Below are 26,011 nucleotides of genomic sequence, written 5' to 3'. Positions count from 1 at the left end.
GGAAAACAGATACTGCATTCACCGTCAGATTTAAATAGACATCAAGTGCATTAATGACAAAAGGGCAGACTTCAAACAAAGGGGGCTGTATGGTGCTGTGCTGAGCTAGTCTCCAACTTGGCAATAACCTGATCTGAAAAGACACTGTCAGGGCTACAGACAGGCCTGGGATTGTGTGCGGTGACAGAAAACAGAGATGCTGACAAAGATACCGGTGCCATATTATGCCAAGTATATTCTAACACTGTCTCCAGCCCTAACTAAATCTGACATCATTTCCTATCGCTTATAGTATCCTCCACTGCTCCAGCAGAATATTTCTCCCCAGACATCATTACAAACTCCACTGTAGTTTTAAAGTTACTGGCAGGCCTGTGCTGTCATGGAGGCTGGGTCTAGAGGCCTAAGGATAACCTCAGTCAATCTAAATTTGGAGTTTGCTGGAGAAGTGCTCTCATTTTCACTGATATCTCGGCTACTTGAGGTGATCTGAACGCTAAAGTGTGAGGAGCTGTCACCTTGAATAAAATCCTTAAAGTAAAGACGCTCAGTTCCCAGGATGTTCGGCAAAGATGTTGGACAGTCTGGCAGCAGGAAATGAAATCCAGCTGCTGCTGCTCGCCTGGGGATAAAGGTGCTTGGGCTAGTGACAGTTAAAGTCAGCTGAAATTTTTGAACTCCTGCAGCTTACAATTGTTCAAATTAAGGAAGTGTTGTCTCCGCAGAGATTCCCTACCCAGGCACACAGCTGTGAGTCGATTGCCAGGCATATTACACACACCGCTCAGAGAGCCTTGATAAAAGCACAGCTGAAAATGTTGCCATGAGACTTTATTTATCATGAAGGTTATTTGTAAAACAATAATCTTTCTCATAAATTAAATGCCGTGACTTGTTTTTTTGTTTTCTTTTGTTTTGTTTTCCACCTCCCTTTGGCAACTGCTGAAAACTCAGATAACTACAAAAGGCTTGTGTGCTGCAATGAGAATTTTGATGCTAAGATATGTCACACATGAATTTAGTAAACGTACTGCTTCTTTCCTGCCTATCTGCTACGGTGTTCATTCCTTGCAGTTCAGGGGCAGGAATATGCTTGTGTTTTTGCACAGAGACAAGGGAAGGAATAAGGGGGAAACAATACATCTGTGGCTGTTGTGGTGTTTTTTAATTAAAATATCCAGCATTAGCCATAATAAGCTAAGTATACGCCCTATACATCAAAACAACACACAGAATCCTGAATGAGGTTTCTGCTTGCGGTTCTTAAGAGATGACAACACAAGGTCTCTTGAGGGATCATCTTCCCTGAATGAGGCTTCTAATTTTTCTTAAGTAGCTGCTTCTACCATCACCACAAGCTGTTAAAACTATAATTATGAAAAAAAAGCATTGGGAAGAATAATTTTTAAATTCTCTCTTTATCTTTTAAATGTTTCCCCACTTCAGAATGGATGTTCTAATTATGCTGGGTAAGTAATGACCTTGCAGTTGCTTGCATGTGTTGTGGCATCAGTCTTTCTTCACAAACACATTGTAATGTCAGCAACACCAGCTTTTCTTTAGCTGAGTGAAAACTCAATTATCCAAATAAATAAATAAATACATACATGCATACTAAAGCACATGAAAAATTGTTCAAGTCATGTTTGCTCCCTTTAAACTGGGGATGTGTTGCAGAGAGGGCTGGTGCAGTCAGACCTCCGTACACTTTCCTAGAGTAAAAAAAAGTTTGCAGATCTTCATTTATTATATGGAAAATGGTAACAAGAAGTCACAATGGGATGTGCTAGACCTATAGATCATACAGACTCAGTCACAGGTCAAAATTCAGCTCAGGCCAACAGTGACCTAAACAAGTTGTTGTCTGGCAGCATCTTGTTGCCTTTCTTGGTTTCCTCTTTTTCCTAGCAAATAAATGCTCTACATGTATTAAAAAAACACCTCTCAGCCATCACAGCTGGGGCATCTGTTAGGAACACAGCCTTCCCCAGTAGCATTCAGTTTTCTTTAAAAAGTAATTACTAAAATTAAGCAGTCAAGTCAAAACTTTTGCCACCCCCATCAAAACCTATTGCTACATCTGTCCAAGATCCCCCTCAGGCACCCATTTTAACATCAAATGTTTTTAATAAATCCCTCTGCAAGTGCAAACAGCAAAGTATTCACAATTAAATTTGTTTGTCAAACACGTTGGTTTACAGCATACATCAGGGATTACATTTCAGCACAGAGTCCTCTGCCTGTCTTTCACATGGGCTCACCACAGGTCCTTATAGTAGGATCTGTGGCCAGATAAAGTGCAGCACGTCACACAAAAACCTCAATATTCTAGTGGAATTCCACTTTGCCTAACTTTGATTTGAGTACAGTACCTAAATCCTTCACTGCCAATTTGTATTTGATCCATAGTCATCTCTTTTTCCACAACCTGCTGTTGTATAGTTTTGCTATGGGCTATTAAACAGCTGCCACGTTCCACCAAGAAGCTGGGTGCATTTCAGTATGGTTATACTGCCAATCTGTAAATTGTTTTGAGACCCTTCAGGATGAAATATCAATACCATTATCCTTTTTTTTTTTTAGGCACTTGGGCATTTTCTACAATTAATGAACAGAAGTTGCAAAATTCTCTTGAATATTAATATAAACTTCCTTCAAAGGAAAAGAATTCCCTACTTAGAACATTTAGAGGAGAATAAATACCTATCTACAAACAGTTTCAAGTCTACAATGCTACTGATTTAGGCAAAGTACCTCCATCAGTGAATTAATTCAAACCTCCTAAAAACCCTTTCATCTAAGGAATAAGAAAGGTGGTTTGAAACAAAAAATCCTTTTGTACAGAGGTATAGTAATTTTTCATTTTATATTTATCTTCATGGAAATTGTAACAACTTCAGCAAGTTTACTAGTTGACAACTTATTTTCAATTCTACCTTAGCTTTCTATGAGAAATGAAACACTAGAGATTTTAAAGAAATTAGAAGCTTAATCTCACCTTCAGTAGCACATAGGCTACTCTTTCTGCTAAAGCAGGAGAATTAAATTATATATACTCTCAGTCATTTTAGTTATTAAAAAAAAAAATAAATCACTCCACCTAATTGTACCTGATCTATTTATTCTATATTCGTTACTAAGAACATTCTAACTCCTGAATACTGAAAAAAGCACTAATACAAAAATATTTCCAAATGCATGCTCCTTCAAAAATATTTGCTTTGTAATCCTTAATAAGTCATTAAAAAAAATATATAAAATGAAAGGAAAAAATGCCTGGTATTCAGCAAAATCAGCTTGCAATTTGGGGAACACAGATCCATGCAAAGATTCACAACAGGCAAGGTTGGGGTGGGGGACAGAGTGGGAGCAGAGGAGAGAAATATCTAATAGTAATAGGGGGAAAAAGAATAAACAGAATGTTGCTTGTACCCAAGCAGTGTGCTTTTAGGTCTACTGTGTCTTGTGGCTGTAACATCAGGGAGATACTTTACAAATAAAAAATTCCAACTATATTGAGTATTTGTGTCAGTCTCTCACTTTTCTAAGGTTCATTCATCTCCTTCAACTTGCAAACATTTATCTATTTATAGTTGGACCTTCATAGCTGTTTATGCAAAAATACATTTTCATAAACAAGAACAATAGTTTGAGCAATTAGAAACAAGAAATCCCTTAGTTTTAGAGATCTGTTAAAGTCAAAAGCAGAAAAGAACGTTTGTTGAGTTATGTTGTTGGTCCATGTTCCATAAAATGGATCAAATTTAATAAACAATTTAAAACTACAAACTTACAGGACAAGAAAGAAGGGAATTACAGACAGGCTCTTTGTACATCGGTGGAACATAAGAATTGTTTCTGTTGAACATGACCCATCCAATGAACTCCCTGACACAGGAAACTGAGAAGATTACTTGGAAGATAAGGAAAGGTGTAAGGGATCACCAGAGTCACTAAGTACTACCAAAAGCAGCCAAGTCTGTAAATCAGAGAGGTCCACTCAGACATTCACCTTGTCCCAGCAAAAAAAGCAGTCAGTATGGGGAAGCTTGAGCTCAAGAACTGCAACATGACACAGCAAAGAACAGAAGAGTTGCAGCTGCCCTTGTTAATGTGACAGGATCTCTGACTACTACAATTAAACCTGTTCATTGCAACCACAGTTTCTAGAATGCCCCAGGCTGGAGTCGAGACATAGGACCTAGACTGCTTAAATCACAGCAGAGGAAGCAACAGAAAGAGGAGCATAAAACAGATAAGGATATGAACACCTTTGGTTGTGCTACACCTGAGTGCTGTAGAATAGTTACCTTACAAAGACCTGAAACATCATAGCAAAAAACCAAAACCAAACAAAAAAAAAAAATCCCTAAAATAGTATCATCGAATACTCATAAGTGCTCAAATAACAAATGCACAAATATTAATTAGTTTATAATGTACAGAAAGTTTATTTTTAAGGGAACAGAAACACTAAATGTAAGCAAAAATAATGCATAATTTCTCCAAAACTATCTGTGCATAAAGGGGTCAGATTATGCTTGAGGAGGCTGAGGACAGAGCTCACTGTGGCTAAAGCAGAATTCACACACCATGGCCACAATATGCACAGAGTGGTTCCCAAATATTCCCAAAGAGTTCCCCGTGAATCAGGGAATGTGGTCCACTGCAGGTTTCGTGGAGAAGGAGGACATTCCTTCAGTAGCAAATGGCTGATCCTGATTCTCCCCTCCCTCTGCGGATAACAACACTAAAGGAAGGTAACCTTCTCATTCAGAGGAGATGAATTACCTCTCTGCTCTGCTCCCTGCTCAGGGATGCCAAAAAGTGATAATATTTACCTCTGGACACCCTACAGCATGAGGCACGAAGTGGTCTTCTAGACTGAAAGAAATTACCAAAAGGCACAGAATCAAATCAGTATCCAGTCTACAGGAACGGTGTTGGAATTATACACCTAAGCTAGAGCTGGGAGGAATCAGAGCAGGCAAACTAAGACACTGAATTATTGCAATTATCCTGCACAGACAAGTACTGTGACATGTCAAGTCTCACTGGCCTGTTTGTAGGAAGAGGGGAAGAAAAGGGGGAGTATGTGGGGAATTGAGAGTAGGGGAGGGGAAGGAAAGCAGTCAACAGGGAGAGGATGTTGGAAAAATTTGCAATGAAGGTGATAGGAATACAAAGATGTGAAGTTTGCATCCCAGGCCAAGGGAGCTGCATAAATGTTCAGTGTAAACTAGCAGTCAAGCTGATGTGTGATGAAGTGCAGCCTGCTGTAAATACACTTCAGGGCTCCCAATGCAGCTGGGGTTGAAACTTGTAATTTGGGAGAGGAAGGAAAAAAAAAAGAAAAAGGAAAAGAAAAAAAAATGCACTGCAAGCTTTTTCTCACATAATCTGTTACTGGAAAATTGAGAGGCTTGTCCAAGTCCGTGGGAATAAGCTGATGAGCTGATACTTAATAATAAACCATATTGTGTCATGGTGCAGAGTCATCTAGATCCATTCAGGCCACAAACTATATTACTTTATACAGCCCTGGCTGACATACATTTAAAGCCCTCTACACATTAAGGGGCCATTAGGCTGACAGATTAAAAGTTATCTTGGAGCTAATGTTTCCATTATGCGTATCCTGGCAGTGGAACAATCAACACACTGTTCCTCAGATGTCATACTTTGTTTAAAAAAGGGTAGGGGGGAGAGAAGGGGGAAAGGAGAGTATCTCTCCCTCCTTGAATGACATTGACATGATCAGCTTTGATCTGGGCATGTGCTGTCTACAGATTCTCTACTGTTGGCTAAAATAGGAGCATTTAGGGCATAATACTTTAAATCATTAACCAGTTCCATACTCCTCTGGGTATCATTGTTACAATTTAAGGTCCCACACTTGGGATTACTTTGGAATCTTTCCATTCTTATTGTAATCATCATCAGAGAAAAATGTTGGGGGAGATGTCTCTCTCCAGTGAAAATGAAGCAAAAAGCACCAAAAAAAAAAAAAAAAACCAAAAAACAAAAAACAAGTGCTCTTGTCTCTTCAGTGCATCTTTACTATTTTTGCACTCTCAAATAACATCATGGATGGAATTAATGCCAACTTTATGATAAAATATTTCTTGTTGAACATGTTGAAATTTTAAAGCAGATTTTTTTTTTTTTTTAAATACTCTGAAACACAAATTGTATGATCAGTTAGGTAGTGCAGTCAAAGAAACCTAAGTGTATAGAAAGAATCAGCATGCCAGATATTATGGGTGAACCCATGCTTAAATCGAGATATATTGAATACACTTGATGGAGATGGAGGAAAGGAAGTATGGGTTCACAGTTCTTTTAGTCTTTTAAACGCTTCTTCATATGTCTTATTCTCTCACATATGCCCTAAATAAAAGTAGTAGACTAAATGCAGAACAAGTTACTGTAAATACCCAATGCAAATCAGGTTACATCTGTGAAACACCCCTAAACTCTAAACCCACGTCACAAGAGCTTAATTGCTTTCTATTAATGACCAAAGACCCCGAAATGGACTAGCAGTTTTGGCAACCAGGCAAAAAGCCACTCCCTGCCAAAACAGACCCATCTCCCCGGCTCCCCTTCCCGTCAGGCAGCTTCAAGCCAAGAGCATCAGCACTAGAGGGCAGCATGCATTTGTCTAAAAAACGGACCACACCAGCAAACTAAATACTCAGATATGACAATTAAAGCAATACTGTTTGTTACTTTTGCAGCCAGTTTCTTGTTCTGTCATGATCAAAGCCTATATTTATACGACCTCTGCTTTCAGTCTCTTGCCCAGGAGCCTGACTTCTGGTGGACTGATCTCAGTGAGCATCAGTTTGTGTACACAGAGGGCTAAAGGATGTCACTGGGTATTGGTCTGAACAAAAGGCTCAGAATGTTGTATGTGGGGGAGGTGGCTGCCCATCTAGACTACCGGCTCCCAGTGCAGCTGGAGTGACTTCTTGTTCTCTCACATTCACTATATCAATGCCAGTGCTGTTTTGAATGATCTTTCTATTACTTTTGATAATGCAAAGGTATGATCACTGAAGCAACATAAGATGCACTTTTAATATATTCAGAATGGTGGAGGAAAAGGAGCTTGTAAAGTCCCATCCCTACCATATATTAAAGTTCAGCTTTTCAGCGTACACTCACCATAATTCAGAAGATTTTCAGTTAATTTGGCTAACATATGCAAAAATGGCATTTCTGGAGGCTGTTCTATATTTTGGGCTACATTCTACTAATAATACTTACATTAAACAGCAATGGAGTTAAACCATAAAGAATGATAGGGTCATTAAGAAAACAGAAAGTGAGGATAATTATATTGTACTTCACAAACTTTAACCATGCAGAGATTGCATTAGTAGTAAAATGCAAGGTGAAAAAAGAGGAAAGTAAGCTCTTTTAGTAACAGTGATAGAATTAAACAAATGTACCATGATTTATGGGGCAGAAAGCAAACTTTTGGAATAATTGTTTGGAAAGTCTGCAAGCATTCCAATAAAATTACAAATTCTTATGTGAAAAAATTTGAGCAGCAGGGCCCTTCTGGAGAGTTTCGACATAAATTTGGCTCATCTCATGAGTAAAATTTGTTCTTGGATCTCAAATGTTTTCCTGCTGGAGGAGTTCACATTAGGAAAAAAAAAAAAAGCCATACAAAATTCAGTCTGGCTCAACTGGTTTGAAATTTCTCAAGAGAGTCATCTGAAATAAAGACAAGTTGCTTTTTATTTTTAAAGCTGGGAAAGAAAGTCTCTCAAATAAAATTAAAGAGCATAATGAAATAGTGCTGCTGTCACATTATGATACAGTTAAGGGAACCTTCTTTGCATGCCACTACTTGCTCCTTTCCATAAGCCCTTCCCCAGAAACAAAGGAAACATTTAACTAACTGCTAATAATAGGATTGCTATGATTCTTCCTAATACAAAACCAAGCATTTTTTAAGAAGCTGATACTACAAGGCCCTGCATTCCTTTGATTTCCAGTGGAAGCTGGAGGCATTTGGCACTTTTTGAGACACATCCGGACCCCACACCACTGGTGAGCTCCTTTATCTCTTCTATACCTGTGCTATACAGCACCAAATGAAATCAGAAATGCATCTGCAATGTATTCAGCGAGTATCTAGTTCTTCAGACTAAGTCTGGACTTGCCTCTTAGCAGAAGCTTGATCTAAACTATATCACATATGACACCATCTGCTATTGCTAAATACTTACTGGCCACAGTCTAGCTCCCCTGAACACTCACTGCCTCCAGTACTTCATGCCAAAACATTGTTATTGTTTCCTATCCTCAACTCTTTTTCCCCTCCTCAGCCTCCTTTTACAAACATGCTAATGAGAGGGAGGCTGAAGGTTAAATCACAGTGGACAGCGGAACATAGTTTACAAGTGCACTTTTAGCCTCTATGGAAGCTTTTGCTAAAGATAAAAGATAGGGGCCTAAGAAATAGCTCAAGAGAGACACATTAAAACCCCTCCATTAGGGTCAGAGTCATTAAAGTTTAGTCAAAGCACCAAAGACTTTCTAACAAGCATTATGCTTAGTAAACCTTTTCCACTGGAGCACGAATATTGGTGAGAGCTTTTGGAGTGTGTCAGTTAATCAGTATTCACTCACTTTGACAGCTTGAAATATTACTCACTTATTTGGCTGGTTCAAATTTGTCAGACTTGACTATGTCATAAGTTAACATGTCCCCATATTAAAAAGGAGCCAACTGGCAAATGTGCACATTGGACCTAATAAAACACATCTGGCCAAACAATCAAGCAACACTGATCACTGTATCACTCACAAGCACAAATTAACAGCAACTGTCTTTGAGACTACCAAGCTAAACAGGAAGCAATAACCTACTACCTACTGCTTTACCAAATACCCTCTAAATGGTTAACTGAAGGATAAAACCTCCACCTCATTCTGTGTCTGAGACATACAGTTGTTTGGTTAAAGCTGCATAAATATTGTAGATGTCTTGCGTTATTTGCTGATACAAATGGAAGAAATGCTTAAGACAGAAGCCATCCCTCAATCCAGAAAATGTTTTTTGGTCAAGGAAGCCCCATCTGCCACAGGAAGGCCATTTACGCAATGGCTTTTACAGGTAATACTCTACACCTTCACTCTCAGAGTGGGTGTCATTAAATGAGAAATTGCTTTGAAGGCAGCAGGTAGTCCAGGATTAGCCCATCACAGTAATTCACAGTGGGAAAGCTAGTCACATGTACTCACTGGTTAAACATATCCAGCAGCAGGGTACATGGCTGCTGCTGTTAAGCCTGGGGCAGCACTGAACAGTCTCTGTCCTGAAGGAGTAGGTATTGGGCACACCAACTTGCACAGCATCCTTTGTGCTCTGACAGAAGCAATGCACATCACAACTGCCCTACTGAGGACCTCTAAGATCTCAAAACTAATAACAAAAAATTACACAAGAAAGATCTATTCAGGGATAAGGAAAGCTTAACCACTTATGTGTGTGCAGTGAACCCTCTGGTCCTTTCAGAGAAGCTCCTGGGAAGCAGCTATATGGTACTGTAGTATTTCAGTCTTTGGACAAAACAAGCTTGACATCCTTGTTGGCATCTCTGCTGAGAACAGACACTGGCCTGACTCAGAAAACATCAAACATGACCTTCTGCTAGCCATGGCTGTGGCAAAGCTGAATACTGAAGGCAGAGAGAGGAAAGGTCATAGAGGAAACAGTAGTTAACGGGGTAAAGGGAGTGTTATAATCCCCAAATTGCGGTTATACTGAATGTTTTCAGACAATTTGCCTGTCTAAATCAAGACAGTATCATTTTTCTTTCTTCTAGGAGAGGGTTAAGAATAATCTGAAGCTTGGAAAATGGCTGCTGTTGATACTAGTGAGGTCTTCTCTTTAACTAGATCCTTCAGGAAAAAACAAATTAATCAACAGCCAGCTGAAGTGGGTTTAATGATTGCATTCTGCATACAATCAGCTTTTCCCTTTTCAAGGGCCATCAATATGTCAAGGGAAGACATATCTGAAGGATATAGCTCTTAACATCAAGGTTATCTATTCTCCACAAGGCTCCCACTCCTTACTGGGCTGATACTTTACACTGCCTGTGTCTAACATTTTCATCAACTCTGCAATCAATCAAGGTAATAATGTTGTGCAAAAAATCAATTAACAACGCAATTAAACTTTCCTTATTATCTCAAAGGGCTGAAATAATACCTAAAGGGAAGATAGACTCACTGAATGCAGACATCCATAACCCAATGTGAAAGTGAATTATGAGGTTAGACAGATGCAGGCATGTACTGGCGCTGTTATTTTCAAAGGGATATATCTCATCCAGGCAGTGTATCAGTCACCACCAATCCCATACCCTAAAATTCCAAATTACTTTTAAGAAATATACGATGTGCAATATCCGTTTCATATTCTCTTTTAGAGATAAACCCCCCAAAATCTGAACAGGAGTATTATTCAAAGACAAAATGATCTTTCAGAGAGAACATAAAATATAAAAGCTATAATAACATTTACATCTGTATACCACCCATGTCTGTAAATGCAGGTCATCAATTATACATAATCTGTAGTGAATAAGGAACAGAAGAAGCAGCACAACATTTAAAGCCCAAAGGCTCAAATTTGCAAATACCTTGCATCAAGTACACTGAAGGAAGAGCCTCAGTATAAACACATGCAGCAACAACAGCAAGGACTTAAGTATCACTCACCAAAAATAAGACAGAGTGCCTATATTATTTTGTAATTATATTCAACCCTCATGGAAACATCATTCCCAAGAGCTTGGAGTTTTAAAGTGCACTGAAAGCAGACAATTAACCCCTTGCTGTTGGAGGATTTGGGTTTTAGCATAAAGACATTAAGGATCAGGGGCACTCAGCACACTAGCTCAGTAGAGTTAATATAGTTAAGAAACCAGGTGCAATAGTCTTGTGTCAGAGATGCATGGATGAGGATTTGGGGGAATGCAAAGAGAAAGAATACAACTAAAATTAACTACCGTATGAGTGATCTTACTAGTCTGCAGGGACAAACAAAAAACCCCAGTGTTGCTATGTAAAGAAAATGACCACGATCAAGTTAGGTGTTTTGTGGGGTTTTTAGACACCTATCATTTTCTAGCACAGAACCTGAGCATTCCCCCTTAGCCCCCCTTACTAATTTCCCAACACACATACACAGCCTGCAACCTCTGTTGTTTCAATTTAACATAAGGAAAAAAGAAAATGAAAATAGAAAACATTTAAGGGAAACCTATGTTAGCGCAACAAGCCAGGATCACATCCTATAATAAGCTCAGAAAAATTTGGAAGTGGAAAAGGTTTAACTTAGACACTGCATTTTGAATTCCTCTATTAAAGGGCACTCTGTGTGTCTGTGTTAGCAGAGTTGTTCTACAAAGCAGTTCTCCCAGCAGGGTTTGCTTAAGCACATAACAGCTACAGTTTAGAAATACTCTATTCTTATAATTAGCTCATGTTGTGCAAGTGGCTTGTTTAGACCAAGAATGTATTTTTCTTGGTTGATAATTCTCCCTGGTTTTGTCTTTGTTTTGCACTTCCTGCTCTTCCCCCTGGTACTCCCTGTGCTGTGGAGTCAGTCATGGGAGAGACACAAACAGGTGAATTCAAAACTAAATTTTCCACAGTTTTTGAAACGTTACACACTTTTATTGCATGGATTTGGGGCATTAATATTATTCCAGGATTAGAGAATTCAGCCATTACTATCTTAACCTTTAGAAACATAATTAATATGTTTTCATTTTCAATGACTTCATTGTGTGTCTATCAACTGGAACCATTCCTGCTGTGTATTTGATTCCACTGACGATGGGGTGTGTTGGATTTTAAATGATGTGCTAGCACTTCTGTTCCCTATATACTCTAGTTTATGTGTTATTCATGACTTGCATTTGGAGACATGGATGATACACAGATGTAAATGTTATTAAAGCTTTTGTGTTTTAGCTTCATTGTGAAAGACTTCTTTGTTTTCAGATAATTCTTTTAACCATCACAAATAACCAGCAATACATGACACTGTCTTAAGACTTTTTTCTTTCCTGTTAAGCTTTTTGATAAGGAGATTTTTTTTTCTCCCTAATGTTCTCTCTTCATCAAAATAAAATACAGGATAAACTGACAGACAGCAGAGTTACACCTGCAGGATAATGTAGGATAAACCCCTTTTTTGTCATATGCTCATTATACAAAATCAGAACCAAAAGTTACTTCAGTTTTTAATAGCTGTCAAGGCTGTGGGTCCCAGTTAAAGAAGGCTGCAAATGGCATAATTCTCAAACTGCTTTCACCCTTTAACATCACATTCATATTCCTGAGGGATTCAAAATGAACATGGTAAAGAAAAAGGTACTTTTCCAAATCACGGTTCCTTATCTTTAATAAATTAAAATATTTCAGATTAATAGTTTTGTATCACTATTTAAAGATTTTTTTTTTTACTATCTGACAAACCATCTATCTTTGTTGCACTGCTACTATGTAGGAAAAAAACCACAAATATGTACTTAGATGCACAATACATATCAGGCTTGAAAAACATTATCAAGCCAGTAGTCAGGGGCAATTTTTCTGATGAACAGATAAAAATCATTAGATTTTTTTCATCGTCACTTATTAAGGCAAAGGGTGAGCAGATAGATTTCTGTGTCTGGGCTGGTGAATCTTCAAGACAGTTCTGTGAGGCTGCTGTACTTAAGTACATATATACACCCACATAACTAAGAACTGAATGAAATGTGCTCTTAAAAAGCCATGGTTAATCACTAACAATTCCATCATTTGACAATTTTTTTTTCATACATCCTTAGATACTTTCTCTCAATGAAGTTGAATCTCACTTCAAATGTTGTCACATTTTCTGCTTTTTTGCTTTAAAAGGAATCTTTTACAGCAGGTTTTTTTATTTCTGTTTTTTATACATTAAGCCTGTAATACATAGCAGCAGTCTCTCTACAGAGTTTGAATATTCAGAAACCACAGTAAAAGGGTCTAAAATTCAAGCTTCCTGTAAAAATTTAGTAAAAATATTTAGTAAATTAGTCAAATGGTATAACAGGTTGACCAAGAAAATATCTTGTCTTCTACTGTGGCAGTACTATGCTGGATAATGGAAGCTTGCACTCCACAATGTACTGTTATACAGAGGACTTCATATCTTGTGAACAGTTGCCGAAAAGAGAGTTTTCCATCTGACAGAGAGAATCAATCTTATGTCACCCACTCTTTACCTCCAATTTTCTACTAGCACCACCTCTGTCTGGTGCAATCTTGTTAGTGTTTTACTGTAGATACCTGCTGTTTTACTTCACATGCCACTAAAGCTTACTGCTTTTGAGCAGTTTCGGAAAACCGCTTTTGAGCTTTATGAAAAATATGACAATTTTTGAAACTAAAGCAAATTGCAACTTAGTTCATCAGGACACTGCAGTCCTGCTTCCAAGTCTTTGATGCTTCATTATGACAATAATAGGCTCCAACGTTCCCTTTCAGCAGTTGCATTGAAGTCAGCTCAGAACAACTCAACAGACCATTTCTAATGGCCATAAAACAGCATGTCACAGCTCAGTTGCCTTTCACTGCATTCCAGGTAAATCTGAGTCATAGTGCGGTGTGGCCATGCAATGGAAAGAACAACCCACTCCCTACTGCAGAAGGTAAAATCAGGAGAAAGTTACACGTCCATTTTTGCGTGATTTCAATCTTGTGCTGCATGATGGGCTCTTCAGCCTTCACAGACTGTCTGGCCAATGTACTCATTTCATTCTTTTACTTTTCATGGTGTAAAGACATATTTACTTATGAGCTTGCACAAAAATACAAATAGTAGATAAGAGTAACACTTTCAGATGTTTCTTCAACAATTATTTTGTTATCAAGAAGCAGTGTATGATCTCCTATAAACACGACACTATCATTTCAATCTACAACATTATTTGGCCAAATCTGGCTTTATTCACAATATTAGTAGTCACCTTATCCAAAATAGAACCTGATGGCACATAACAAGATGTTGAAATAGATACTGCTGTTAGAATAAAACTACCTACCTGCCAAATGAGAATTAGATTTGTCAAGTGCCTCTGTATTAAGATGAGATTTCTGCCACTCCCCCAATACATTTACCTGCCTTAAACAGTCTAGGGTAAAGCCTACACAAATACACTTGGAAATCATGAAGCAGGGGGTCAGACATCAAACCTGTACCACATGACTTGCTGCTCTGTTATTAAGAGCAAGTATTTAACTGAATGGAATATTTTAGAAAGATGATGAAATCAAGAGAGAATCAGTTCAACCAGTCACCAAAGGAGCAAACAGTGACCCATAGGCTTGAAACCACCCTCTCTTCCTGAAGCGGTTCCATAGTATACGTTACCAGAAGCGTCATGACACCACTCTAGGCCATCAAGGGTCCATTCAGGTAAGATCAGCCAAAAAATGGGATGCTGAAACATTACAGAAATATGGTAAAACACGGATCTTCTTTTTTTCTTCCATTTATTGGAGTTTTTTGTTTAATGGGGAAGAAGTTTGCTTTTTTATATAAGATCAAATGATAGGACAACAACATTTTTCTTCAGATAAAGAAAATAAATTCACGCTGTCTTTCACATAGCCAAGCAACTGTGCAGGCCTGGTGAATCTGGCAGTCTTGTATAGCCTCCTTCCCCATTTATAGCAATGATGGGTAAGTCCTGGACACACACAGCTCTAAAATTTATTGCCTTCAACTGCAATTAATATCCAAGCTTCTGAGAAGCTTACATAATCTCTTCAAAGGAGTGAAAAAAAAAAAAGGACCATCACATGGTTATTCTGAAAGTTGTTTTTCTGTTTTTCTTTGTCTCAAAAAGGAAAGGCAGGGGGATGGGGGGGGCAACTGCTCCATAATTATAAATCTTCTGAAATTGTAACTCAGGAAAAGACTTTTCAAATAAAATGTTTCCCAGAAAAGAGTATTTGGCAGCGTTTGGCTCTTGTTTTCACTAATAACCATTAAAAGTCTGCCCTAGTAAACCATTTTACTGCAACGTTTGAAATGGTAGAGTTTACATTTTATTTAATGAATAGTTGCAGAGCATTAAAGCAACATATCGTCGGCAAAACAGCTCCTTATCCTCACTTTGTCTCAATTGGTTTTTTTACATTCCATTTTCAATGACATGTCAGCCGTCTCTCACCAACCTCAAAGGAAAGTTGAATGCGGGGCTTACAAAGTTAAGCTGACATTTGCTCTCTTCCAATAAAAAATATTTAGTCCATTAAACATAAATACCTGTCATTATGATACATGGACTGGGTACAAGCCTCCCGTTTCCCTCTGATGTTTATTACATCCAAACAACTGCAGTGCCTGCATGTTTTCAACTTTAGTGTATTGATTAAACTTTTAAATGGCTGCCATATAACCCAGGGACATCAGGAAGATTAATTTGCGTCAATGTTCATCTGTAATTCATTAGCCATTTATTCTTTACAACCACATGGGCTATCAAGAAAATGCAGGCCATTTTTCACTCTGCACAGGCTTGGGAACAGATCCTGAAATTTGTGCTGCATACAAATAAGCTCCCCAGGCCCGGCCACTTAAACTGCTTGGCTTTTCAAAAGTTAAAGTTGGGAATAACAGCAGAAAAAAAGGAACATAAAAAACCAGAAATGGACAAAATATACGTCCTCAGGGTACTAAGGATTTAACTGAGTTTGTCCACTGTCTTTTCATCCATGGATTATGGTTTCTTATTTCAGTCAGATTAAAATAACTGAAACTTGTTTCTGTGCAAAGGCAATAAATAAAATGAGTTGCACCCCCCTCTAATACCTTCGAAGATGCAGTTACTTGGAGAAAGCTAGAAAGCAGCAGTGAAGTATAAAAAGCTCATGCCTCAAGGAGGTTGTAGCTGTGAATCTAAGAAAATGATGCAGTTTTAACCAACTCTCACATTTATTGTGGATTCCAGCCCTGCCTTTATTTGGTAAAATGCCCAGCTAAATATTGGTATGTTTCCTTGGGGTAGAGGTAAGCCATCTGGCTCCTCGATTTGCCCTACTGACCCCTTGGCACAGTATGAAGTACATATTAAATAAGGAAAAGGAAAGAGAACAGCTATAAAGCAAACAAAAATGCACATGAATTTTACATTTACAACATGGAAAGATCAATGAAATGAATCCTGGTTTCTTTCCTCTTCGCTACCTATAAATAAAGCTCTGTCACTGTGCTGGGTAAACACATAGTGGTAGGGCATTAGACTCATTGAGCCTAACGGCAGTAATTTAGCTTCCAAAAATGAAGATCTCATAGAAAACAAAACCAACAGGTTCCCTGTTGCAGACAGGAACAAAAGCATAGTAGCACCCTCTAACAAACATAGAAATCTCCACAAAGGCCTAATACATCATTTGGGATGTAGTGATCTTTACCTACAGAAACAGTCAATGTGCTGCTTTTAAAATCTGGATTTATGCATAAATTTGAAAACAAGGAACGATGAGGCAATTAGCATAAGATATAAAGTATCAGTGATCATCTTGCTGTTAAATATCAGCCTGGGTGAAAAGAACCCTGGAGAGAGCACCCAAAGCCAGCATAATACCAGCAACAGCATGAGGTGAAAGAACCAACACAGTAAGCTACGCAAGGACGTTGCTTCAGGAAGTTTGTGAAACTGAAGAAGACAACCAAAAGCATGGCCTTGGAACTCTGGGAGATCATTTGCCAACTTGGCCAAATAAAGATTCTTTTATAAAGATGTAGAAAAGGCAAACGTTACATGTATGAATGACGAGACATCTGTTGTGAATGTGCTGTCGTGTATACGGTAATCCTCACAACTGCAAGGTTGATGCCATGCTTCACATGACTGCACTGTCTAGCCTGGCCTCTTTGCGCCCATGGTCAGTTGTGATCCTATTGCAGAACATTCTCTGCTAAGGCACAGTAGGGAGCAGAAGGCTCCAGTCAAGTCTAAGGAACACACCAGAGGCCACGGTGTATCTGAACAACATGACCGGTGAAGCAGCAAGATTTTAGCATATATCTTCCATCAGCATAGCTCCAAAGAAATCAATGCTGCCCTGCCGTTACCTTACAAGCCAAAGAACTGCCATTTGGTACACGTCTCCGCAATATGTGTACCAGTATGTACACGGGTAGTCTGCAGGTGGGATTGCTAAGCGGCATTTCTCTGTCAGTTGACTGGTTTTTAACTGCCCAAAAATAAGTGACCTAAAAATAAATTATCAGATACATAGGAATATACTCAAAGTGAATTTTGGATATGCTTTTGTGTTTTGTTAGATGACTGAAATTTAGACTCAGTTCAACTGAAGACTCATTATGGTTCATCAATCTCACAAGCAAACCTAAGTTGATTTGTGGTTTCATTTTGTACAAATACTTACTTTTAACAGGCAGGAGAAATTAAATGAGCTTTGGTCAGATATTTGGATTCCTTTGAATGTGAAAGTCAAGTCAAAAAGAATGTTGGGAAATGAGCCAGTTACAAAGCCATATGTACAAGGGAAAGAGTCCATTTATCTAAATCTGAATAGTTTTATGCTGTACACATTACCTGAATCACTCTGGTCTGCATCTTGCCCCACTGCACAAGGAAAAGATGAAATCTCAGCTTTAATTTTATTCTGTTTTGGTTTTGTCAGCTTTAGTTAGACCTTCAAAATAATTTAAACATAACTTGTTTGTAGTGAATTAATTTTCTACAATGACATGAGACAGACCAGGAGCTTCGGCAATGAAAATATCCTGGTAACAAATGAGTTCAAAATACTGCAAAATTTACCTAGCCTAAGTAGGAAAAAAAAGATGCAGTGCTAAAACTGTACCTTAATTTAAGAACAGCAAAGCGTAGCACAACCACGGAGTTTCTATCACATCAGAAAAGAAATCTTAGATAATATGTAAAACAACCACGAGCGTCCTAGAACAGAGTCATTATGAATTCAGTGCAAGATTTTTCAACTAGTTTCTGCAGATATCAAAAGCTACCTCATGGTGCTCACTAAAGAGAGTGTTTTCTTAGAAACTTTAACCTTTATTTTTCTACTTGCTATCATTAGCTTACAGTACAATACAGTTAAGATGCACCAAGACCTTGGGGTTCATTTCTTCAGTGTATCCAGTATAACATTTCTGCAACAACAGTGATATAGTACAGGAGTAGAAATCCCAAAGAGAGGCTCACCAATCCAGGATCTAATTAACTCTTGACAAATTAGGTACAGCAATCCAGGGGAACATTTGCCATTGTGCCCAGGTTGTAAAACTTCTTTCCTGGGAACATCCCTTGCAGGCTGCATGCCACAGCTCTGTGGCACGGGAGCTGGCTATTGCGGCTCAGCATCGCACTTGGACTCTTTCGTGCTGCAGGAATCTCCAAACAGGAAGACGAGGTGGCTTTGAACTCCTGCTTACACCAGGGGGGCCTAAAGCAGTGAGCTCAGGACTCAGCCATTTGTTTTCATTTTCATATAATGATGTGTCTAGCTCTCATGGTTGCACAGAAAACTGTATCAACTCGAACCATATGTTAACTGAGGCAGCAATATGTTCTTAAATTGGCAGACAGCTCAAAATGACAGTTCAGCAAGATGTGAACTATTTTCAATCATCTCAATAGGGTGTTAACTCTGAAACCTAAACAGTGCCTGTATATATATTTTGTTAACCATTTCATTACTAAATACTTTGAAACAGCTAATCTGTTCCTCCACACTCTCCAAGACAAAAATATCCCACCTTCTAATTTGAAAGCCTCTCTGTATATAAATTGGCCTAGTTCTATATTTGGCTCAATCATTTTAAACATCTTACAATCAATGTATTTATCCTTACACAATCATGAGGCAGTGAAGTGTTGTCATCTCCTTTTTACAGATGGAGGAAAAAAAAGCAAGAACATGATAAAAAGGAAACAGAACACAGATAAGCTGAACTTAAGCCTTTTGTCTGAACCAGCAGATTAGCTTTTCCTTTTACATGGAAGTTATGTGGAGACAGCAAAAAATCCACTGAATTAAAGTAAGAGAGGCTGATTATTTAAGAGTAGTATTATCCATATACGTAGCAGATTTAATTTTGAAAAGGTTGTGTGTGGTTCAGTTTAAATTAATTCAGTTCTTTCACTGAATAACACAGCATTTCCAAGGATTTGCTCAAATTTAAGGCCAGCTTACCACAGAGCACAGAATCTTGTCCCCTTACCTCTAGCTGGTCAACTTCATTAATACAATGTCTTAGCTCTAAAGCATAGCACACAATAAAATAAATATAAGACAAATGCCAAATTTTAAAACCAACAGAAGCTGGTCAAATAAACAAAGGATCTGGATCAGTAACACTTTTAAAAATCATACCCACCTAAACCAATGCACAAAACCAAAATATCAGGACTTAAAAATACATTTGTTTAGGTCTCAAGTTCCTTTCTTGCACTTATTTTTCTTAGTTTTGTGGCCAGTCAGGCAAAGAGGGTGGCGGCCAGTATAATTTAAAATGTTTTTCTACCTAGCAAGCACTTCAGATTTTGAGTCACAGCAGTAAATGCATCCAAGCTATTTATTACTCAGGTGACAACACAGGTTACTAGAAAGTGGATAGAATGAAAAAGCTTTGGCTTGACCGGACTACATGGGCAAAGATGGTTGTGTCCTGATACCAGTAGGAGTCCCTTTCAAACAACTGACTGCAAAACTATCTAGTTTGTGAAGTATTTTGTGATGAAAGGCACTCTACACATGTAAAATATTATTACTACATTTCCAAAATGAAATTTCTAAGAGAAAAAGCACAGAACATGCCAACAACAATAAAGCAATCAATTGCAATAGGATGCAATAACTTGCAATAAATTGCTTTGTAGACAAGGATTAAATTGTTTCAGCACCAGCCACCCAATCCAACCTAACTAACAAAGAGAAAAAAGAAAATGAGAAACATTCGCTTAAAAAGCTCATAACTGTCAATGTGTTCACAACACCAGCATGTCCTGCTACACCTAATACCTTTGTCAAGGTGGCCTATCTGGAAGTACTCTTTCCCATTCCCCGCAGGCTTCAGTCGCAGAGTTTCCCCACAGACTCTCGTTGTATTTGCCAGCGCTGGATCTCTGCTTGGGGTCTGAGTTTGAGACAATCCAGATCCACACACACAGCCCCCCTTACCCTGCTCCCCCTTCAGTATCACTCATCACAGCTTAAGCTTGTCTGGTTTGCACTGGCAGTGACCTGGATGTTACACATGCTACAATGCAATAAGAGAACAATACCGGCAATAAGACTGTCCGTGCAATGTTGGTTTTTCATAAAGATGTGCTTAACCTTCTTCCAACAACATTATTGTTATAATATTTTTTTCTCTGCACTGATTCTACAAATCAGCATTACATTAAACTGAAAAAGAAGCGTATTTGGTCTTAAATCCTTGTATTAAGCATTCCCTTTGAACAAAGGCTTTAAGAGATTTGGTTTGCTATTCCTCAAGACCTTTTAATAAATCAGTATCTCAATTCCTAATACTTTCTTCTATTAACACATAAAATTGTAACTTTCTCTTCTCTACATAGTTACATACTATTTTAAGTAACATCAAAACTGAGCCTTTAAATGACAGAAATTCAAAAGAAGTCTGATTGTCCATTTGTGCCATGGCCTTTGCCTTGCAGCACACGTTCTATGTAAGACTGCAAAATAACTACAAATAACATTGGGTAGCAGACTAGAGACTTACCATTCATCTTCATTTCCACGGGACAGGTTAGCTAACACCCTGACTGTCATAGACAAAGCATCCAAAAATACTTCCACTTTTTAAGTAACAACATGGCACTGTGAGGCAAAGCAGTGACTGAAACACCCTTTGGGTATTTAGCCATAGGAAGGGCTCTACACTATGAGGCAGGATTGTATGCATTTTCGTGGTTTATTACTCTTCTGCAACATGATTTACTAAAACAACTGCATGTTATAACATGAGTGTCAAGAAAATCTTATGAATGTTCATATGATTATATTTTCAAATTAATTTAAAATATTTTATAGTTAAAGTTACAAGAAATATTAGTTCTATTTTTAAACTAATTTAGCTGCTTAAGGAAAAAAAAAATCTCACATAGGCCTAAACCCACAAAGATATTAAACTGGCAACAAAGAGAACCATTACTCCTTTTTGAGTTAACAACTGTCACCTAAGATCCCTAAATTATGTTATAACACAACTGTAAAGAAAAACAGGTATCCAGATGCTAGACCTGTGTTCCGCAATATACTGCAATGCTGGTCACCACGCACATCTCCATACTGGGAAGAAACACAGCTCTGTTCCATTTTCCTGACTACCTGGGCAAGAAGCTTCTGTACAGCCCCTGGTGGGACAAACTCTAGTCTGTGGTGCTCCATGGTGATCACGTATCCCATCTGGAGTGTGGCCTGGATGTGCTTGCTGAAATAACAGAACTGGGCACATCACTGAGCACTGTGACCCACAGCGTAAGGGAGAACCTACAGGGAGGATTCTCAGCAGAGACCATAGTGTGAGAGAGGAGGATGAAAAAAAATTGTCAGATAGCACTGGAGAGGTAGAGAAAAACCCCATTCCTGTCGTGGATATTCAGAATATACTCCCACCTTGTGACTAGCTTGCCATTACCCTTCTGCCTGGGGTTGTGGAGTGAACGTGTCTGTGACTGCCATGATCTGCACTGAATTGCATGCTGCCCACTCAGACATGCACTGTTACTCTCAAAGGACTCGGAGTTTGCAAATCATGAGGGGCTGGGGAAGGACTCAGCCACAAAAGCCTCTGCACAGCCAAAATGGCAGCCTCTGACAGCCTGTGCCACAGCAGAGCATTAAATGCTTGGGCAACTTCATTTATTAAAACATACACAGCTAGAGGCTTTCAGTCACTCATACATCTGATCAGCACTGTATCTATGATTCTGTTGCTCCTAAAAGCTTGAACCACATTGATCTTGCCCTTAGAGCCTAGTGCTTAGCCACTTTCAAAACACTTGCCCCTAGAGTTTAGATGTGTATCTATAGAAATGAACCCTGCACACTTAGCTGCTTCTCTTGCCCTCACAGGGGGTTGGTGCTAGCACTGGAAAACGAGCCCACTTCATTAGTTGCCTAAATTGGGATTTACAGCTGGAAGTTTCAAAATAATTTAGCACTATAACTGTGGTTGGATATTCAGAAGAGCTTAAGTCCTATTAGGCAATGAAAAGAAGCAGCCAGCATCTCAAAATGCACTGTGTCCAGCAGCTTACACTGCTCTTCACTAACTAAAGAAATCAGAAAACTAGGTCCAATTAAATTGCCAAATTTACCTTAATTAGTATGTTTCCTTAATGCTTCATTACTCAAATTCAAAACCTTTGAAGTTTATTGCCTGTTCATGGCAACCTGAAGAGGGGTTTCATTTGCTGAGCATTCAGCAGTTTACGATGTTCTCAGTGAGACCTAATATATTAATTTATTTTTTGAAAATATAATTGTGCAAAATTCATTTGAGGGTCACGTTTTGAAAAACTTAACCTTCAAGTATGGCACAGGTCACAAATGTAATACACCAAGGGAATACTTTATTTCAATAGAATAGATTACATCTTAAAACACAGAGACTCTGCTCCACTCCTTTCCCATGCAGTGGAGGGGACAAATTGACAACTTGGGGTCCAGAAAAGATACATTCTTACACAACCTTTTGTACACTTCAAGAACATCTATAAAATTACAGCACTGCAGTACAGATTCACAAATTAAAAAGGGGTATTATGATGTATTATGCCCTCTGAAAGTAGATTTAGAACAGCACAACTTATATTTTTACGTATTTTTGCTTTAAAAGTCCTTTCAAAAAATGGCTGAATATCTGGAATATTGTGGGTTTTTTTTCCCCAACACCTTGTTTTACTTTTTGCAAGCAAAGCAGCCTAATCTCTATTGTAATGCAACATCTTTAAACATTTCATTTCACAACAAAGCACAACCCCAAACAAACCCCACTCCAGAAAACAAGCAAATATTTGCTTTACTTCTAGAGAATGAAGAGGCCACTATCAAACAAAATGAAATTTGGAAAATAAATGTCATCTTTTCAATCAAAACTTTCATTTTAATGGAGACTTTGAAACAGAAAAAAAATATTTTTCCTAAACAACTGTCCATAAGAAGGACCAATTTAACAAAACAGAAACAGTTGGGAATTGGAACCAGCACCTTTCATCACCCAATTCAATTACTTAAATACAGCCTGTTTAGCAATGTAAAAATGACTACATTAAAACCTAACGGTAATCCAGCACCTTCTATATAGGATTTTGCAATATTGACATGTTTTCTATGAGAAATTGATTCATTTTTGCAGACACATCAACAATCACTGATACTAACTTTCATTATTGGCCAGAAATTACTGGACATGGACCCCTGCCCACAGAGGCTGTCCTTGACATCAGCAGTTTGAAGCTCCCTATACTGTCAGTAATTTTGTTGTATCTACTCCGGGTTAAAACTCATTTCAAGGCAGCTGTACCTCACTTTTTAAATTAATACAACTGTCTTACAAACAAACAGTCACAACAACAAACAACCCCAAACAAAAACAAACAGTCAAACAGAAAACCCCCACAAACACAAACCAAAACCACCAACTGGTAGGGCAGCAACTGGAACTTAATGAAGACTTGCACAGTCAGCTTGTATAACAAGCAGTTAACAGTCCTTTGGTCACAAAAGTTAAATGCTAAAAAGGCATCAAAAAGGTTTTCAACGTCTCTCTACAACTATATAATATAAAGTCCTAGCAACAATGTTTTTTTGATCTAAAGAGTCCTGTCCATAGTATATCCGGGTAATGACTGCTAGTTGTGTTCACGCATTACATTTTTCACACAGGACATTTTATCTACATTACAGATTGTGTATTTGAATCTAAGGCTCAGACCACAAAAGCCCACATTACTTATCAATTTCCTTATGGTCAAAGTCTATTTTGCTGTTAGGTTAACTGTGTAAAAATTCTTAAATCGGGTTATCATAAAATAAGGCTACCTCTGTAACACTACTTTGGGAACCACAGGTTTGCTTAAGTCTCAAAAACCATGTTAATTTTTTTCTTCCTCCCTTTCCCCCTCCCCCCCGCCTCTTATTTTTTTTCCATCTAAGCTACAACAAGCAGTCTCAAGTTAGGCTGAGTGTCGAACCACAAAATCTAAGAGTCTGACAAACCATATACCTCAACTGAAAAAAAAAAAGGCCTGTAGGATTCTGCTTCCACTAAAGTTATTTTTCGTTTTCAAACAACATATAAAGGGGAAGACAGAATTCTACCTTTTTTTTTTTACTTTACTTACTTACTAATGCCATCTGAGATTCTACACTTTCCTAATATTTAGCAAAGACATAACTGAAGTCTTGTAGGATAAAAAATAATTTTCTTTGGACACATGCTAAAATTATCTTTACTCATAGAATCCAGCTTGCAAATGTCATCCAATATTTATGCATTTGTCTGAAGAAATAAATTATTTGGATAACATTCCCCTGGCACATTTTTCCTGGGTTATTCTGAATTTCAAGGTTCAGAATCAACTTTGTAATCGACAGCAACTTCAAGAGGAAATACCAGAATTCTTGCAAGAAATTTTATTCCAGCCCAGCTTTGAGGAAAGCTGCAGAAATGATATCTAGTTTTGACTGTGGTCTAAATCACCTATGCCTGAAGACTCTTATTTGGACATAGCCTACTGAGTATTTCCAGAATTCAGAATTAAAGGTCCAGATATCACCAGCTGAAAACCTTTCAATGGTGTGAAAAAGCAAGATAAAACAAGCAACACAGGGCACACCATAGCAGGAAGAAGGTAAAAGCGACATTTAAGATTTAAAGCATCAAAAATGCATCTTAAAGACTGAGTGTTCCTGTGGTATCTGTGACATGCTGGTGTTTAAAAAGTGGGGGAGAATAGTGCGCCAAGAGGAAAAACTGGTATTTGAATCTATGTTCCTAACTAATTTGTTTCAAATTCTGCCACAGTCTTACATGTGAGAAATGACATTAGGGGCAAAGGGTGACGGTGCAGAGATAAAGCAACAAGAAGGTATTTAAAATACTTGCCAAGAAAAAAGCACTCATCTGATAAAAATTTAGACAGGAAGGATGCCAAAAACCAGGAGAGACACAATGGAGAGATTTGATGAGGTGATTGCTGCTGCAGTTGTCAGGCTTGTCAGTAGAAAGGGGATGCCAGATTTTAACTCAAAAATAGTGTCAGCTTAAAAGTTGCCTCTTTTTTCACCACATGTTTCTAATTAAGATGACATTAGGAGCTTACTTTTGGCAACTATAAATAAAACTGTTTGGGATTTAGTGTAAAAGATTAGGTAGAAGTGTTTTTCAATATCTTAAAATAGAGAAAGAAAAAGAAACCTGTTACACAGAGAAAGCCCCAACAACTTGTGCAACTGCCACAATCCAACAATAATTTCAAGATGGTTTTGAATTTGAATAATGGAGCATTAAAAAAGATACTCATTGAGTGGAATGTGACAACTTTAGCAAAGCCATTTTTCTGTTTTACCTTGAGCAACTTTTAAGAGATGCTCTTCAGGTTAACTGCAGTACTTCAGAAAAGTAAGAAAACGAAGCTCCTCTTGCCACCCAAAAAATGGGACAGACTGAAACCTAATCTTACTCAGTTTTCATAGTTTTTGCAATCCCAGTCTTTAGCACTTATTTTGACGATCCTATCTCTAATTCATCTTTTGAAGAAATTTACTGTATTACATCTCATACACATGTCTGCCTAAGTCTTAAGCACATCAAGAGACTACTGCCTTAACTGGGAGAAGCCACACAAACCAAGTTACTAAAATGCCCTTTTATGTTAGTATGAGGATGTTTCTAACACTAGGGCTGGCCTTT

The 26,011-nt window shown here is 38.1% G+C and overlaps 1 protein-coding gene across 17 annotated transcripts in view; it reads right to left on the bottom strand.

Annotated features, from left to right (window-relative positions):
- The window catches only part of LRMDA (leucine rich melanocyte differentiation associated), a 702,006-nt gene that overhangs the window by 4,131 nt on the left and 671,864 nt on the right, over positions 1-26,011 (bottom strand). For 2 of the 17 annotated variants that reach the window (XM_065068562.1, XM_065068560.1), the window contains one exon: positions 14,441-14,510. The exons of the other annotated variants lie outside the window; for them this stretch is intronic. In XM_065068562.1, the coding sequence (XP_064924634.1) occupies positions 14,441-14,510 (70 nt within the window). The remainder of the gene's footprint in view (positions 1-14,440; positions 14,511-26,011) is intronic. 17 annotated transcript variants of the gene reach the window in all.

Source organism: Columba livia, chromosome 6 (genome assembly GCF_036013475.1).
Source record: "Columba livia isolate bColLiv1 breed racing homer chromosome 6, bColLiv1.pat.W.v2, whole genome shotgun sequence".
Taxonomy (NCBI): domain Eukaryota; kingdom Metazoa; phylum Chordata; class Aves; order Columbiformes; family Columbidae; genus Columba; species Columba livia.
The sequence above is the reverse complement of the archived record's forward strand: the minus strand, read 5'-3'. Positions and strand labels throughout refer to the sequence as shown.